General features: G+C 44.7%; 1 protein-coding gene across 6 annotated transcripts in view; it reads left to right on the top strand.

Moving 5' to 3' along the window:
• The window catches only part of ARHGEF6 (Rac/Cdc42 guanine nucleotide exchange factor 6), a 123075-nt gene that overhangs the window by 89893 nt on the left and 16668 nt on the right, over positions 1–16514 (top strand). For all 6 annotated transcript variants that reach the window (XM_075539482.1, XM_075539477.1, XM_075539478.1 and 3 more), the window contains exons 9-12: positions 6994–7132; positions 9388–9447; positions 11289–11435; positions 14389–14475. In XM_075539482.1, the coding sequence (XP_075395597.1) occupies positions 6994–7132; positions 9388–9447; positions 11289–11435; positions 14389–14475 (433 nt within the window). The remainder of the gene's footprint in view (positions 1–6993; positions 7133–9387; positions 9448–11288; positions 11436–14388; positions 14476–16514) is intronic.

The following is a 16514-nucleotide window of genomic DNA, read 5'->3' as shown; positions in this document are numbered from 1 at the left end:
GAAGATAAGGCTTTCTATTCCTGTATAGAGTTGCAGTTTCAGAAACTCACAAGGGCAGTTCTAGCCTGTCTTATCGGGTTGCTCTGAGTCAGAATGGACTCAATGACCTTGGTGGTGCAGTGGGTTATGCCTTGGGCTGCGAACCACAAGATCAGTAATTCAAGATCACCAGCTGCTCCATGGGAGAAATGTGTGGATTTCTAGTCCTGTAAACAATTATAGTTTCAGAAACTCACAGGGGGCAGGTTCACACCTGTCCTATAGGGTCGCTATGACTCAGCATCAACTCAATGGCTGTGAGTTACTCATTTTTATTTATTTTTGGCTAAAAATGTCCAACCATCATCTGAGCCTTTCGCGAGGGACAATCTTTTGGTTGGTAGAGGGTCTTGCCTTGATGTTGAAGGCTGTGACTGCTCAGGTTGGTAGTTGCTGAAGGTTGGGATGGCTGAAACCCTTTCCTCAGACAAGACATTAAAGAAGTTTGCTGCACTGATTGATTCTTCCTTTAGGAATTGGCGAGGCTTTGGGGGATTGGCGAGATAAAGGGGTGTGGCTGGGCCAGTGGAGCCTTCAGACCCAGGCACCCAGACAATTACAATAGTAACATCCAAGATCAAGGGACACCTAGTTGGTAACTCACTTCCTTCTAACCCTGGGGTTGACCTTTACATTTCCAAGGTCTTCCAGAGGAAGCCAATCTTATCCATAATCAGTCATTAACGCAAATTCACTGCCATCAAGTCAGTGCTGACTGGTAGTGACTCCCCTGTGGGTTTCTGAGATGGTAGCTGTTTCAGGGAGTAGAAAGCCCAAGTCCATCGCTTAACCACGACACCACCGGGGCTCCTAATCAGTCATTACCCTCCTCGGAATAAAAAAAAAAAGTCAAAATCACTGCCACCGGGAAGCCGACACAGAATAGAACTGCCCCTGTGGTTTTCCAAGACTGTGATTCATTATGGGAGTAGAAATCCCCATCTTGCTCCTGAAGAGCGACAGGTGGTTTCAAACTGCCGACCTTGTAATTAGCAGCCCAGCTCATAACCACTCCGCCACCAGAGCTCCTATTAACCCCATCAAAACGCACTTCCCTCGACTTGTTGCCGAGCCATCAAAAGCTTCTGGTGGTTTCAAAGTGCCAACCTTGCTAATCATAGCCCAACACATATCCCCAGGGCTCCTATTGTCCCCCTCCCCTTATCTTTTCTTCTCTATGTCTGGAGACCACTGCATTGGGCTGCTAACTTCAAGGTCAGTAGATCAAATCCAGCAGTTGCTCCACAGGATAAATCGGAGGCTTCCGTCTTTCATAAAGTTGTACAATATCAGAAGCCCAAAGGTTCTCTTCTGCCCTCTAGGACAGTAGTTCTCAACCCTCCTCAAGCCACGACCCTTTCATACAGTTCCTCAGGTTGTGGTGACCTCTCCAACCACAACATTATTTTCGTTGCTACTTCATCACGGTCACTCTGCTACTGTTATGAATTGGGTGACCCCTATGAAAGGGCCGTTTGACACCCCCCAAGGGGTCACGAGCCACACGTTGAGAACCACTGCACTAGGATTACTATGAGTCGGAATCAACTCGATGACAATAAGTGGGCTTGGTTTTTTTTTGGTCTCTGCGTAAACCAAACACACACACAGCCATCGAGTCAATTCTGAGTCACAGGCTTTATAGGACAGAATAGAACTGCTCCTTAGGGTTTTGGAGACTGTCAATCTTTCCAAGAGCAGACAGCCTCCGTGTCTTCCATGGTGGGTTTAGAACCACCGATTTGGAGTTAGCAGCCCCACCCTTAACCCACTGAACCCCTTGGGGATGATCCACTATGGACTGCCATTGAGTCCATTCCGACTCCGAGCTCTGTCCATCAGCACACCACCTTATTTGCTCAAAAACCAAACTTAGTGCCATCGCGTCAATTCCAACTCCTAGATACCCTATAAGACAGCATACAACTGCCCCTGTGCGTTTCAGAGACAAATTCTTTCATCTTACGGCCATCGAGTCCATCTGAATTGTGACTGATAATGACCCCAGGAGAAAGCCACTCACTGCCGTTGAGTTGATTCTAATTCCAACTCATAGTGACCTTATAGGGCAGGGTCGAACTGCCTCTCTGAGTTTCCGAGACTCTTCACGGGAGTAGAAATCCGCATCTTTGTCCTTAGGAACCAGCTAATGATTTCAAACCTCTGACCCTGTGCTTAGCAAACAGGTCAATGCATAACCACTATGTCACAGACTTAGTGGCTCTCTAACTCAGAGCTTCAATAGGCCAGTCAGGTGAACTTCTCCATGAAGACCTCTAGGTGGCATTATTGTACAAAAATGCTCATGACAATTGCTTTTCCTTTCAACGTTGTATGGTTACCAAACCCACTGAGATGCCTTGTCCAAAATGTAGTAATAAATAACCTGAATTTGGATATATAAGTAGATTGCCATCTTTTGTGTGCCCTAACATTGTCGGTCGGCTGATACATTTACATGGTCATCCCAAAGATCCACAGAAACTCTTGTCATTGTGTGGATGTGACTTTTGTCATTTTCTCCTCTAGTCCCTTTTTTGGCTTGCTACTATAGTTGCTCTCTCTTCCTGGGAATAACCTCTGACTTACAAAAATATATTCTTCTCTCCCAAGCTTCAGTGTAGTGTTCATCCTTTTCACAAAGCAAAAGGATCCAGGGTTGAAAGAGCAAGGTAGGGCTAGGGGTAGGGGCAGGAGGTAGGGGTGGTGGAGGTGGGGGTAGGCAATGGATAGCCACCAAGATCCATCTGGACCTTCCTTCCATCTCTATTGCAGCTCCTATACCTTTCCTTTTGTTAGTTTGATTCACGTTATGTTTACCCCTGTAGCCAGTAATGAAGACTTTACTATAACCGCAGTCGGGTCCTTGTTTCGAGGACAAGGTGCATAGGCCAATTTCAGAGCACAAGGAACCAGGGCAAGGGGCAGATGAAACTGCTTCCAAAGAAACAAACAAAAAATTGGTGGCACAAAAAATGAAAAAAGGAGGTCGTCTATTCTGGGACAGAAGACAAGACAAAGGGCGAGGAGGGAGCGCCCGTCCAGTGAGAGTGACCCTTCACTGGTGGCACAGCTCCTCTTGCTTCACCATCTTTTCTCATCATAGCACCTCCCATGAAAGACTGGTGGGAGGAGCTTGTTTGGCAGAGGTATCCTGGTGGCCTAGTGGACACTCATTAGGCTGCTAGCCTGAGGTCAGCAGTTTGAAACAACCAACTGCCCCTCGGGAGAAAGAGGAGGCTTTCTACTGCAGTAAAGAGTTACAGTCTCGGAAACCCACGGGGGCAGTTCTACTCTGCCCTACCTGTCCTGTGAGGGTCGCTATGAGTCAGAATCGTCTTCATAGCAGTGAGTTTGCTCTGCTAGGACTGCTCTTGAAAGAGATATGATTGTTCAAATTAGAAATCTGCCCAAAGGTTCCACAGGTAACATTGTTTTAGAAGATGGTTAGGTTCGATAGTGCTATTATAGTGTACAATAATCTTGAGCTTCCCGGCCAACCCAGAATGTACCAGCAACCCCATCCACCATGAAAATTGATTTCCTAATAACGGGAGACATTGAGAGCCGCTGTTGGTGTGATACATCACGTGATAGAACATCTTCCGCTTGAAAAGCAAGTCTGAACTCGCTGCTATGTCCCAAGACCATATAAAACTAAGGACTGCATGTACATTGTGAAGTAAAAGTCTGCCAAGCAGGCCAGCCTTCCACGCAACAACATAAAAGGGAGAAAAACTGCATTTTAAAGACAGGGGTTATTCTTTTTTTTAATTTTTGACAGGGGTTATTCTTTGATATAAAGTTGTGTGATTACTTGGTGTGTACATTTTACTAGGGTAAGTGAAATATGTCTTTTAGGGTTTGTTTATCAAAATGGGCAGTGGTTTTATATGGCAGTTTTTTTAAAAAGGAAATTATTTCTTCTGAATAATCAGTGTTTGCTTTATAATGCTTCACACGCCTGGATGGTAGAATGCTCCATGAAAAGGAATAACAAAATACACATTAATTAGCATTTGCTTTTAATTTGTGTAAACCTTACAGCAATGGAGTGGAATGTAACAGTAATTAAAGTAGACCAGTCAATCAATTAGAGTTGAACTTCACATCAATTAAAGAAGAATGTGTTAAGGATGCAGGCAGTCATTTTGTCTGGAAAGAAAAAAAATAAAACAAGACTTGTTTACTAAGTTGAATAGAAATTAGGAAAGTGATTTTCTCTAAATTACATTTCTACTCAAATGCACTCTCCCAATGCAGATTATTTTTCTAATTGGATTCTACATGCCTCGAATTTACAAATCTCGGCATGCTTTAGAGTGTAAAGAAATAACAATTGAATTTCCATTAAGCTGGAAACCACAGAAACTAGTAGTTTATAATGATATGATTTTAGCTAGGTTTTTGCCTTGGAAGAATAAGACTAGTAATGCATCTAGTGACTTCTTTCTTCTTTAAGTGATTACTTTAAAGTTTGAAAAATCTGTTCCTGTTGACAGGCAGTGTAGTGTACGATGTGGAGATGTGGGGCTTGCCTTCAGACATGGTTCGAATCCCAGCTTAGCCACCTGCCGACTGTTACCCATCCACAGTCTTAGGTTCGTGATCTGTAAGGGAGGGGCCACACCTGTGTTGAGATGCTGAATTGAATGCTTACAAAGATCTTAATGTGACATGGTAGCCTTCAGACACCCACTTTTTAACCTTCACTCATGTATTAGAAAGTAGGCTTTATCTCTATTTTTACAGATGAGTCCGTTGAGGCTCATCGACTTCTCTGTTACTTCTCTCTCCTTGGATGCTCCTGGATGGAGCAGGATTGCAAAAATTAACAACATGGTTAGCATTGACGGTGAGCTGTGACCACTCTGGGAAGCTCTAGCTTCTGCCTTGTTTCCCGCTCCCACACACTTGACACTGCATGACTCAACGCTGCTGGTGCAAGAGCTGAAACTTCATCCCTCTCCCTCCCACTCGCCAAAGCCCAAGGAGAGAGAGTGTTGATTATTCAGAGGAAGAACCAGCGATCCACCCCATTCGCAACCCCCTTCGGTACTTTAATGATGAAGAGTGAGTTTCTTTGACCGCACTTCACAGGCTGTGGCGACCGCCCCGAGAGTTGGGAACCACTGCGGACGGACGGATGATGTGTTCTAGGGAGGATAAGTAGGTCACCCTGCAGTAGAGGGTTGCTGACTGGGGGTGGGGAGAAAGGTTTGGTGGGGCCTTGCGGAAAGGTTAGGCTTAATCTTAGAGGCAAATAGAGAGTTTCCAGTCATCAGGCAGCGAGTGAGTCGGAGGGATGGTTGCCAGGATGGTCTTGAACAGGGGTCCTCAAACTTTTTAAACAGGAGGTAAGTTCACTGGCCCTCAGACTGTTGGAAGGCCATACTCTAGTTAAAAAACAAAAACAAACTATGAACAAATTCATATGCACACTGCACATATTTTATTTTGAAGAAAAAAAAACAAACGGGGCAAAAACACCCGGCGGGCCAGATAAATGTCCTCGAGGGGCTGCATGTGGCCCTCGGGCCATAGTTTGAGGACGCCTGGTTTCAAGGGAAAATAACTCGGAAACCAGGAGACCAGTTGGACGAGTCCTGTGAACCTGTGGGATAAGATGAAGGTCTGGGCAAAAGTAGTCGACTGGGAATGATCGCACAACTCCAAGAAGACTTGTGGCTATCGGGGTGTGCACGGAACAGCAAGGAGATGAAGGAGTCAATTGGTAAAGCAGACGTTTTTCCAAATAGACCACCAATTAGGCAGTGCATTTCCTTCGCTAATCACACTTTCTTACATGTATTTTAAGCCGCCACAGGAGTTCCCACAGCTGCTGGTGGGAAAGAGTTGGTCCAGAAGGGTGTGAAAGGGGAGAGAGCGCCCAAGCTTACAATTAGCCACCCAGATGGCCCAGCTGCCCAGCGCTGGTTCAAATGTGAAAGATGGACCTTGAATAAGGAAGCGGGAAGAAGACTTGCTGTGTTCGAATTACGGTGCTAGGGAAGAGTACCGAAAGCACCCTGGACTCCCAGGAGAACAAACCGGTCCGTCTTGCAAGAAGTCCAGCCAGCCTGTTCCTCAGAGGCAAGGATGAGGGACTCTCGCACGCACTTTGGACATGCTGTCAGGAGAGACCAGGGTCTGGAGAAAGCTGTCATGTTGGGGAAAGGAGAGAGGCAGCAAAGAAGGGGAAGGCCCTCCGCACGATGGATTCACAATGGACTCCAACAGAAGAGCAATCGTGAGGATGGCTCAGGGCGGGGTGGTGGTGAGTTCTGTTGGACATAGGAGCGCCGGGAGTTGACACTGACTCAGCAGCACCTATCAACATCACATCTTTTGAAATGTTTTTGGTTTTTTTAAATAAATGGTTGCCTTATGGAAGTGTTTGGGTGGCTTGCTATGGTGGACTCAGATGGTAGACGAAGACACTTTGTGGTTAGTCATAAGCATGCTGGTGTCTGAGTTCAGGATTTGATTCTAGAACATTCCAAGTGGATACCCCAGTGATAGGCAGTCCTTGTTGAGTTGCTCCCCTTGGCATTTGGCCAGCCAATAGCAAATACATACATATTTGAACTGTATGTAGAGATCAGCTGCTAGGCTCTCAGCCCCGTGAGTGCGGGCCCTGCAGGGTGGGTACTTTGGTTGTGTTCATGTTTCGTGCTAGCCACCTAGGACAGAGCCGGCGCTTATTCGATGTTCAGGAAATGATGACCAGGAGAGTAGAGGAGAACAGGAGTCGCAAGTGTTCAGCTCACCACGGTGCTTGCACGGAAGGGGCTGGATTGGGGTTAATTGCAATGGGTTGGCATGAACAGCATCTGCACACGTGAAGTGGATTGTATTCGTCTTTGTGTTCTGTGTGGTATAGCAAACTTAGGGGGATGAGGGATTTCCATGGACTATGAGATAGTGACAGAGCTAAATCCCTTGGTTTCCTAGTGATGAACTGGAGCAATTTATGGAGAATCAAGGTGCCTCCAGCCCAGGTATCCTCATTTTAACAACAAGCCTCAGCAAACCGTTCATGCGACTGGAAAAGTATGTGACTCTCCTGCAAGAGCTGGAACGGCACATGGAGGTAAGTGAAGCCACAGTTGTGACACTTATGTACAATGTGTGGTTTCATGTTCTGGAGGGAGGGGCCAGCTGCTTCTACACTGACCTTGCTCAGTCATTCCAAAACTGCCTTGGCCTCAACATTTGCTTTACTCTATTTTCCTCTCCCCAGGCTTCTGGGTTTTGGTGGGGTTCTTTGTTGTTTAATGTTTATGCAGCCCAAGAAGATCTTCGGGATCATTCTTCCTGCCTCGCTTCTGTTGCGTCCCTCAAAGTTATTGTAATTTATTGACTTACGTTTCCTTCTGTAAAAGGTGGCCTCCTGAAATTAGACAGCCGTCTTTTGCTGTTCCTTCTTATCACAACCACCGTTCCTAAGTAGACCAAGAAAGCCGAGAGAACACACAAAGCACACCCACTCTAAAGCAAGATCTCTCTATTGGCCAGTGTCGTTCTTCCTCTCTCCTACTCTGGATTATACCAGAAGATTTCAGGATTTTCTTAAAGATTACTATCAGTTTCTCTCTCTATGCATGTGCCTCAAAATTGCCTCCCAGTTTTGTTTATGAAATTACAGTGTGCATGCAACTGTTGTCTTATCGCGCTCACCATGTAAGCATTAAGATTTGCAATGAGGCTTGATAATGGTATATTTTCTCATCACAAATGCAAATTTTCTTGTTATTTAAAAATAATCAGCAGGTAGAGCTTCTTGAGCCGTGCTTGCTCAATCATGCACCGAGGACTGAGCGGTGGGTGGGAGAGGAGGGCCGTGGGGGAGGCGGCATTTACCCTAGTTGCTCTTCCTGTGTCTGGGGGAAGGTTTTGAGGTTTTAAAAGGGTTGGTTATCTTAAAGGGAAAGGGTGCACACTGCTGGGCCCGTCAACACGGCTGGAAGGCGGGCCCTCGGAGTGAGACCACATGTTCAGGTGTCTGGCCTGCCTGAACACTGAAGCCAATGGGCAACCGGCCATTGGGGCAGTTGGGGCTCTCCAAGGGTCTGTTCACGGAGCCATTTGAGGTTGGTTCCGGTTCGTTTCTCCGAATGCAGAAATCCTGTTACTGCTCAGTACTAAAGAACAACCACGTGAGGAAACAGACTCAGGTGTTCCCATTGCCTCCCCTATCCCGCCGGTCACCACACGTCTGGGGATGTCCTCGGCCTGAGATGCTTACTCCAGCTTCCTGATGGGTTAGCAAGGCTGCTGGCCGCTGGTAGACTGGAACTGGAAGAGCAGTTCATCAGCTGATTTGGGGATGGAGGAGTTTTGTTAGCAAGGAGTAAAACGGTGCTTCTCATGAGCACTGCCATTCTTGGGTCAGACCCCAAAGGTGAGGCTGAAATCTACACCCCGGAAGCTCTACTTCCTGTGGCGATGTGACTTCTTCAAAGGCATGCTAAACCTATCACTCAAGGTTGTCAGTACCACGGAATAGGCCTTGGTGGTTGAGAGGTAGAACTCTCAACTTCCCTGCAAGAGACCCAGCTTTGGTGCCTGACACACGTGCCTCTTGTACGAACCCAAACCTGTCTGATAGTGGAAGCTTTTGTGTTGCCACTACTATGGCGAACAGCTTTGCGCTGAGATTCTAAACGAAGATGGCCTAGAAGGAAAGGCCTGTTTCCAAAATTTGAATGCAAATCCAACAGATCACAAAGGTCTGGGCCCCCTTCCCATCGCGGGCCTAGCGAGGGACCAGGCAGGGCTTTGTTAAATTGTGAATGGGTGTAATAGTGTAATAGTCTTGCTTCCAAGGGGACACATGGCAGGAATCTTGCGCAGGTGGGGGGCAGGGATTCCCATCTTCCATGATGAATCTGCTGAAAGAAAATGAAGGTGTTTTGGGAAATGAGATTAGGGTGATTTTCCTGTAACTACCACTCTTGTTTCCACAATACCCTGCCTCCTGTTAGTGACTAACAACCCAATTTAATGATGCTCACAAAAGACTGATGCGTTATTATCTAAGGCATAACAGCAAGAAGGAAAATGATAGCTCTTGCCTCAGAGTCCATTGTTACCAAATACATTCCAGGTTGCCCACTGTCTTAATTCCAGAATCACCGAATGATGGAGGGTTTTGTCCCAATACTCCTCTCTTTTTTCACATTTGACTGTGTTTAAGTTGATTGTTCTGTGCACAGCCCTGCACTTCTTAGTAAGGAGAAGTGCGACTGCTAATGGGATTGAGAACTCTCTCATCCCACCCCTGAGGCTGACAACCACTGATCTGTTCTTCCTCTAAGATTGACTTCAAATGTCTTCCTTTAATAGGATACTCATCCAGATCATCAGGATATCCTGAAGGCAATCACGGCATTCAGAATGCTCATGGTAGGTGATGCTTTCAAATGATAATTCTCCATTTTACATGCTTTGTTTGTTAAGTGAGCACCTTTTTTTCTTAGTCTTAAAAAAAATTTTTTTTTGAAATCCGGTGTTTTGTGTGTGACCTTTCTTTGCTTCTGCAAAGGTCTTTAGAATGGAAACACTAAGCTTTAGTGACAATATCACTGTGATTGTTTCACCGAGGTTTCGCCTTCCAAACATCATCCTTACCTGCGAACGAGAACGAACGGTTGCAGGGCCAAGGATGCAAAGCTATCACAAGCCTGTGCCACATGAAGCACGGCTGTGTAGGTGGGGGGTTTCCTTTTGTCTCGTTGTCCTTGCTTACCTCCTCTCTTACTGATGGCTGTCACTATGGATTCAGCTATTTCTGCCAGACAGTGTGGGGTTTCTTTGCATATGAAAAAGAAATCCTTCATAAATTCTAAAAGGCCAAAAAAAAAACCAAACCCTAAAATGCAATTGCTTTATATAGATTGCCATTCAAAGGTACCTGCCTTCTTGTCTTTTGAGCCTTAAAACTATTGCTTTAAAAGCACGTGGTGGTAACATTTCAGAAGGAGAGAGAACTTTTTTTTTTGAGGGATGGGTTAAGTTTAGCACTCTTAGTGCTGGAGCGGTGTTTATAATGATCGATTCTGGCTGTAAAGGTTTGAGGCAGCATTGGTTAGCCCCTGGCTTATAGTGCTACTAGAAAGATCACATGCCTATGGCTAAATTGCAAGTTGAAAGTTAGAATAAGGCATGAAGTGCAAATTGTCGTTGTTGCAGGTCAAAATGCTGAATATTATCATTTTTATATGGTTCACCCGTGATACATCTTGCCATTTGCAATCCTTTTTTTGGTAGATCAGTTGACTATTAAAATTTGAAATAAAATATCTTTCTGATCACTTGATATGATTACTTGTTTTGCCAGTTGTAGCGTACTCATTACTGGCGTGGATGCTTAAAAAAATATGTTACAAGGAATTTATTTCTTCTCATCTTCATTTAAGTGAGATAGCCAAAGATTTATAGAAAACCCACTTCCCCCAAACAATTGCATTCATTCAGAAACAGTAACATATTTAACCATATGCTGCTTTTCATATTGAATTTTAAAGGAAGGCTGTTAAATTACCTGGAGATAGCCTCACGCTTTCTGAAGCAATGATTAGAAAATATGTAGGTGTATGCAAGTATTCACAGAGTGTTGTAAGCTGTGAATTAATGACTTCTTGGTTTGAATCTGCAGCTATCATGAAATTCAATTGCATTATAAGATGGATTTGATGAATTTGGACATCAGGGAGCTAGCATAATTTTTTCCTTATAACTTCGCCACTGCTTCATTTTGTTGTTGTTGTTTTGGTCTTTGACATTCTCAAGATGTCGCTTGGTTGGAGTTGGAGCATGCTTTAGAAAAATCAAATTGCTTTGTTCAAAAAAGTACCAGTGCTTCAAGGGAAACATGCTTTAGAATTGCTGGAACAGATCTGCATCTACCAGTTGGCTCTCTAGGCTCCAATGGATGCAATTCTACTACTTATTTTCCCATTTTCTCTACAAGAAGGGAGGAACAAACTCTTTCTTAGCAATTTTTCTTGAGATTTTGGGAAAACAAAAAGTATCTCTTTTCAAAAATGATTGAGAGCCCCAGGCTACAGCTGTAAGGTCTAGTAGGTCCTTCAGGGTGTCAGGAATGGGATGGACCAGGGGATTCCTGATGGAGAGTAGAGACTAAGTGGAGATCCCTGATCCACAAGCCAGAGCTTCTTTTGATCTTGTGTTACGTCTGTTTCATAAGCATTTCCATTCCATTGTGTTCTCTTTTGCTTCTGCAGGGTCAGTGCCAAGATCTGAGGAAGAGAAAACAGCTAGAGTTGCAGATACTCTCTGAACCTATTCAGGCATGGGAAGGGGAGGACATTAAATCCTTGGGAAATGTGATTTTTATGTCACAAGTAATGGTGCAGAACGGAGCATGTGAGGTATGATGTTTCAAATTGCAACATTATCTCTTCCCTCTTCCGCCATTCATATTTTGCTTCTTGTATTCTTCCATCAAAGACAGATGTGAAAGCATGCATATCAGAAGTTGAACACTTCCACTTTGCCCAACAATCTGCCAGGTGATTTGGGAGAGAGAGGGACAGAACAAGCAAGCTCCCTACCTGACAAGAACTTGTTCCAAGCAAATGCAAACACAACCTGTAACTCCGAAGCAAACCCAAAGCAATCATGTCAGCTTGTGCTCGTTCAACAAGAGATCCTATAGCCCTTCAGAGCAGGAAGCAATCAAGAAGAGTATAAAAATAAGACTTGAGGAGGAGGCCCGTGAAGAGACAAGGGGAGGATTTTGAAAGAGGCAGACCATTCTTACCGCAGGAAAGAGCAGTAATGTGGTTGCTCTGAAGAACAGTGAAGAAAGCAGCCTGAGGGGAGCAGAGGAGGGCCGTGGCCATTCCCGAAAAGACTGGTGGAGTCAGGTGTGGAGAGCCATGGTCATCAGGCTAGGGAAGTTCAGATAGATGTAGCAGGCAATCCGAAACTATTGAAGGATAAAAGGGCTATTTATGACACTTGACCTCACAAGGATGTATATTAGGTAAACTGGGGCAGGGGGCAGGACTAGAGACAGAAAGGTCAGCTGAGGTGGGATGTGCTAACACCAGCTAGAGAGGTGGTAGAGGAAATGGAGCCTAAGAGGCAGGTCCGACACACACTGAGAAGGGAAAATCAACAGGAAGTGGTGACCCACGGGGCTTGATTTTTAGGCCTGCTATCTTTCAAGCGCCTGTATCTATCCAGGTGGAGAGGCTCTGTGGCCTGCTATGATAAAGTAGCAGGGATATATGTAAGTGAGAGGTCAAGGTTCAGGCCAGAGCTTCAGCTGTCATGAACAAATATGCCATCCTAGGGAGCAAATATCCCGAGGGCGACACAAAGGGCTGCAGATGAATTATCTGGTTTGGGGAGATGGCAGGGGATAGGAGGGACAGAAGGTTGGCTGCATCACCTGGTATGATTTATTGGGTCCTAGAATGTTCTTCCTTCTCCCAAAACATTTTCCTCTGTTCCCGGGTATCTCTGCGTTGGAGAGTCATTGCATTGGGTTCATAAACACTCTAATTTAATATGCGGATACCCTAGGGAAGGCTCACATAGTGAATCAAATTGTTAGATAGTCAAACTATCTCCTTTGGGATAAACTTCTTGCAGGGAGCAGGAATCGGTGCCGGAGGGTAGCAAACCCAAACAAAAGAGGGCATTCCACAAGGAGCACTTGAGCATGGTCAATTCTCTGAGTGCCGCAGAAGGTTCAGAGGTCAAAGAGCATGAGGACCATGTTATGGAGGACCTCAGTAGGGAGACCATGAAGGCAGGGTGTCATTTGGAGATGTGCAGCTAGATGCTGAAGGTGAAGGAGGCAAAACTAGTTGTAAAACAGGCCGGGCAGCTGCTCTTAAGTGAATGGAAGGAGAAGGACCCAGACACATGGAGCATTCTTTCAAAGATGTAGATTTTGCACCCACTAATTGCATGGTGACTATGCATAATTGACTATGCCAAGGCATTGGATTGTGTGGATCATGACAAACTATGGACAGCCTTGAGAAGAATGGGGATTCCAGAACACTTCCTTGTGGAACATGTACATCAAGAGGTGTTGGTGCAAGCAGAGCAAAGGGACAGAGCATGGTTTAAAATCAAGAAAGGTGTGCATCAGGATTGTATCCTCTCGCCATACTTAGTGAATCTGTATGTTGGGAAAACATCAGAGATGATAGATTATGGGTAGAAGAATATGGAATCCGGATGGGAGGAATGCTTATTCACACTGGTAATATCCAGATGAATGACTCAACCTTGCTTGCTGAAAGGGAGGAGGACTTGGAGAGCTGGCTGATGGAGATCAAGTTTACAACTCAATGTCAAGGAGACCCAAATCTTCACAACTGGACCAATAGGTAGCATCAGGATACACTGAGAAAAAATTGAAGTCATCAAGGATTTGCTTGGATGGCCAATAGAAGCCTGCCACGGCAGCAGCCATCAAGACATAGGATGACACATTGCATGGGCACCGCCGCTGCACAAGACTTCTTGAAAATGTTGAAAAACAAGCATATATCTTTGAGAACTTAAGATGCTCCCTAACCCAAGCCTTGGCATCTTCAATCACCTCACATGCATGTGAACATTAGACATTGAGTAAGGAAGACTGAAGAAGAACGCTTGCATTTGACTTGGGCTGGAAAAGACTATTGAATGTACCAAAGACTGCCAAAAGACCAAACCCATCTGCCTTGAAGGAGTACAGCCAGCATGCTCCTGAGAGGCAAGGATTGGAGAGATTGTGCCTCACATTCTTTGCACATGTTACTAGGAGAGATCAGTCCCTGGAAAAAAGACATCATGCATGTTAAATTGAAAGGACAGCAGAGAGAGAGAGAGAGTGAGAGAGCGCTTCTATGAGATGGACTGACACAGTGGTTCCAACAATAGGCGCCAATATGGCAACAAGAATGGTACAGGACCAGTTGGTGCTGCCATCTTTGTATATAGGACTGCTGTGCATCAGAGCTGACTCAAGGGCATTGAACAACAGCAATAGCAATTGATTGCATACCTATTGAGACATGGAGAGAAGCACCTTGTATGTGTATGTGTGTATTCATTCTTTGGGTTTACATGGGTACAATAATTATCCTGATTAAGGATTAAACATAAGTTTATGAATAAGAATTTCATAGACATAGTCTACTACATTTCCTGTGACTTGGAAACACTGTCTCATTGCTGCTTATCAAATCAAAGCCTCCAGGCATACTGCAGTTGATTATAGAAAATCTCTGTTTCAATGCAGTGACTCTAAACGTTCTCAACAAAGAGAAAAGTCTAATTTCCATTCTCCATTTCATGTGTTCCACTTCCCTTCAGGAAAAAGAAGAGCGGTACCTCATGTTATTTTCAAATGTTTTGATACTGCTGTCTGCGAGCCCTCGGATGAGTGGCTTTATCTATCAGGTTAGTAGATTTCATATAAACCCAATAGTGGGACCCAGAATGAAAACAGGTTTCCATCCAAATGCTCTGTCTCTACCCTGACATTAAAAGCTCCAGCTAGAGAGGGCAGATGGTTTTTGACCCTTCATTGTAATCAATCTGCTTATAAGAGCTAATGTTCCTTAGATCCAAAACATTTGTATTGCTGTAATGAGTTTATCCTGATTGCCAACTGCCTGGGCGATGAGCTGAATCTTTAATGTGTACATGAAGATATCAAGGAGCCAGGGTGGCGCAGATGGTTAAATGCTTGCCTACTAACCAAAGCTCCAAGGTTAGAACCTACTAGCAAGCTCCACTTGGGCAAAGACCTGGGAATTTGCTTTCCCTGTAAAGATGAAAACTTTAGGAACCGTATGGGGCCAAATTCTATGCTGTCTTACATGGTTATTATGAGTGGGAATCAACAGCCGGATTTATTGATGTTCTTGCTCTTTGTAATGTTGCCCCTTATGTCTTGCCCTGTTCTTGTGTGCTGTCCAGTTCATTCTGACTCGCAGTGACCCTATCTGGCAGAGTAGAATTACCTCATAGATTTCCCTAAGTGCCAATTCTTTTTCTTTTTTAAAAAAAGAAATTGGGGACTCTTACAGCTTTTATAACAATCCATACATCATTTTTATCAGGCATATTTGTTTATAGGCTACCAAGGTGGTAATTCTTTTTTAAAAATCATTTTATTAGGGACTCATACAACTCTTATTAAACTCTTTATCCATAAAACATCAATTGTGTGAAGCACATTTGTACATTCATTGCCCTCATCATTCTCGAAACAGTTGCTCTCCACTGAAGCCCCTGGCAACAGGTCCTTATTTTCCCCCTCCGTCCCTGCTCCCCCCTCCCTCATGAGCCCTTGACAATTTATAAGTTATTATTTTTCCATATCTTGCACTGTACAACGTCTCCCTTCACCTACTTTTCTGTTGTCTGTCCCCCAGGGAGGAGGTTATATGTAGATCCTTGTAATCGGTTCCCCCCTTTCCACCCTACCCTCCCTCTACTCTCCCTGTATCACCACTCTCACCACTGGTCCCGAAGGGATCATCTGCCCTGGATGCCCTGGGTTTCCAGTTCCTATCTGTACCAGTGTACATCCTCTGCTCTAGCCAGATTTTTAAGGTAGAATTGGGATCATGGTAGTGGGGGGTGGGGGAGGAAGCCTTTAGGAACTAGATGAAAGTTGTATGTTTTATCGTTGCTACATTGTACCCTGACTGGCTCATCTCCTCCCCAGACCCTTCTGTAAGGGAATGTCCAGTGGCCTACAAACAGGCTTTGGGTCTCCACTCTGCACTTCCCCCTCATTCACAATGATAGGATGTTTTGTTCTGATGATACCTGATCCCTTTGACACCTCATGATCACACAGGCTGGTGTGCTTCTTCCATGTGGGCTTTGTTGCTTCTGAGCTACATGGCCGCTTGTCTGTCTTCAAGCCTTTAACACCCCAGATGCTATCTGTTTTGATAGCTGGGCACCATTAGCTGTCTTCGCCACATTTGCTTATGCACCTGCTTTGTCTTCAGTGATCGCATCGGGAAGGTAAGCATCATAGAATGCCAATTTAATAGAAGAAAGTATTCTTGCATTGAGGAAGTACTGGAGTGGAGGCCCAATGTCCATCCGCTACCTTAATACTAAACCTATAAATAGTTGCACATAGATCTATTTCCCCATCCTCATATATAAATATATTTACATATGTACATGCCTTAATTTAGACCTCTATAAATGCCCTTTGCCTCCTAGCTCTTTCTTCTATTTCCTTTGACTTTCCTCTTGTCCCACTACCATGCTCAGTCTTCATTTGGGTTTCAGTAATTCCTCTTGGTTGCATTACCCTCTATCACGCCCTACCAGGCCTCCTACCAAGGTGGTAATACTTATGAGAGCAAATCACCAGTTTCCTCCGCACCTCATTTCTGAATGATGACCCTTCAGAAGACTTGAGACTTTATTTTGTTTACTGATTCTCATAATAATGTGTTTGGGGTGGC

Source organism: Tenrec ecaudatus, chromosome X, assembly GCF_050624435.1.
Source record: "Tenrec ecaudatus isolate mTenEca1 chromosome X, mTenEca1.hap1, whole genome shotgun sequence".
Classification (NCBI taxonomy): Eukaryota; Metazoa; Chordata; class Mammalia; order Afrosoricida; family Tenrecidae; genus Tenrec; species Tenrec ecaudatus.
This window is presented reverse-complemented; position numbering and strand designations above follow the sequence as displayed.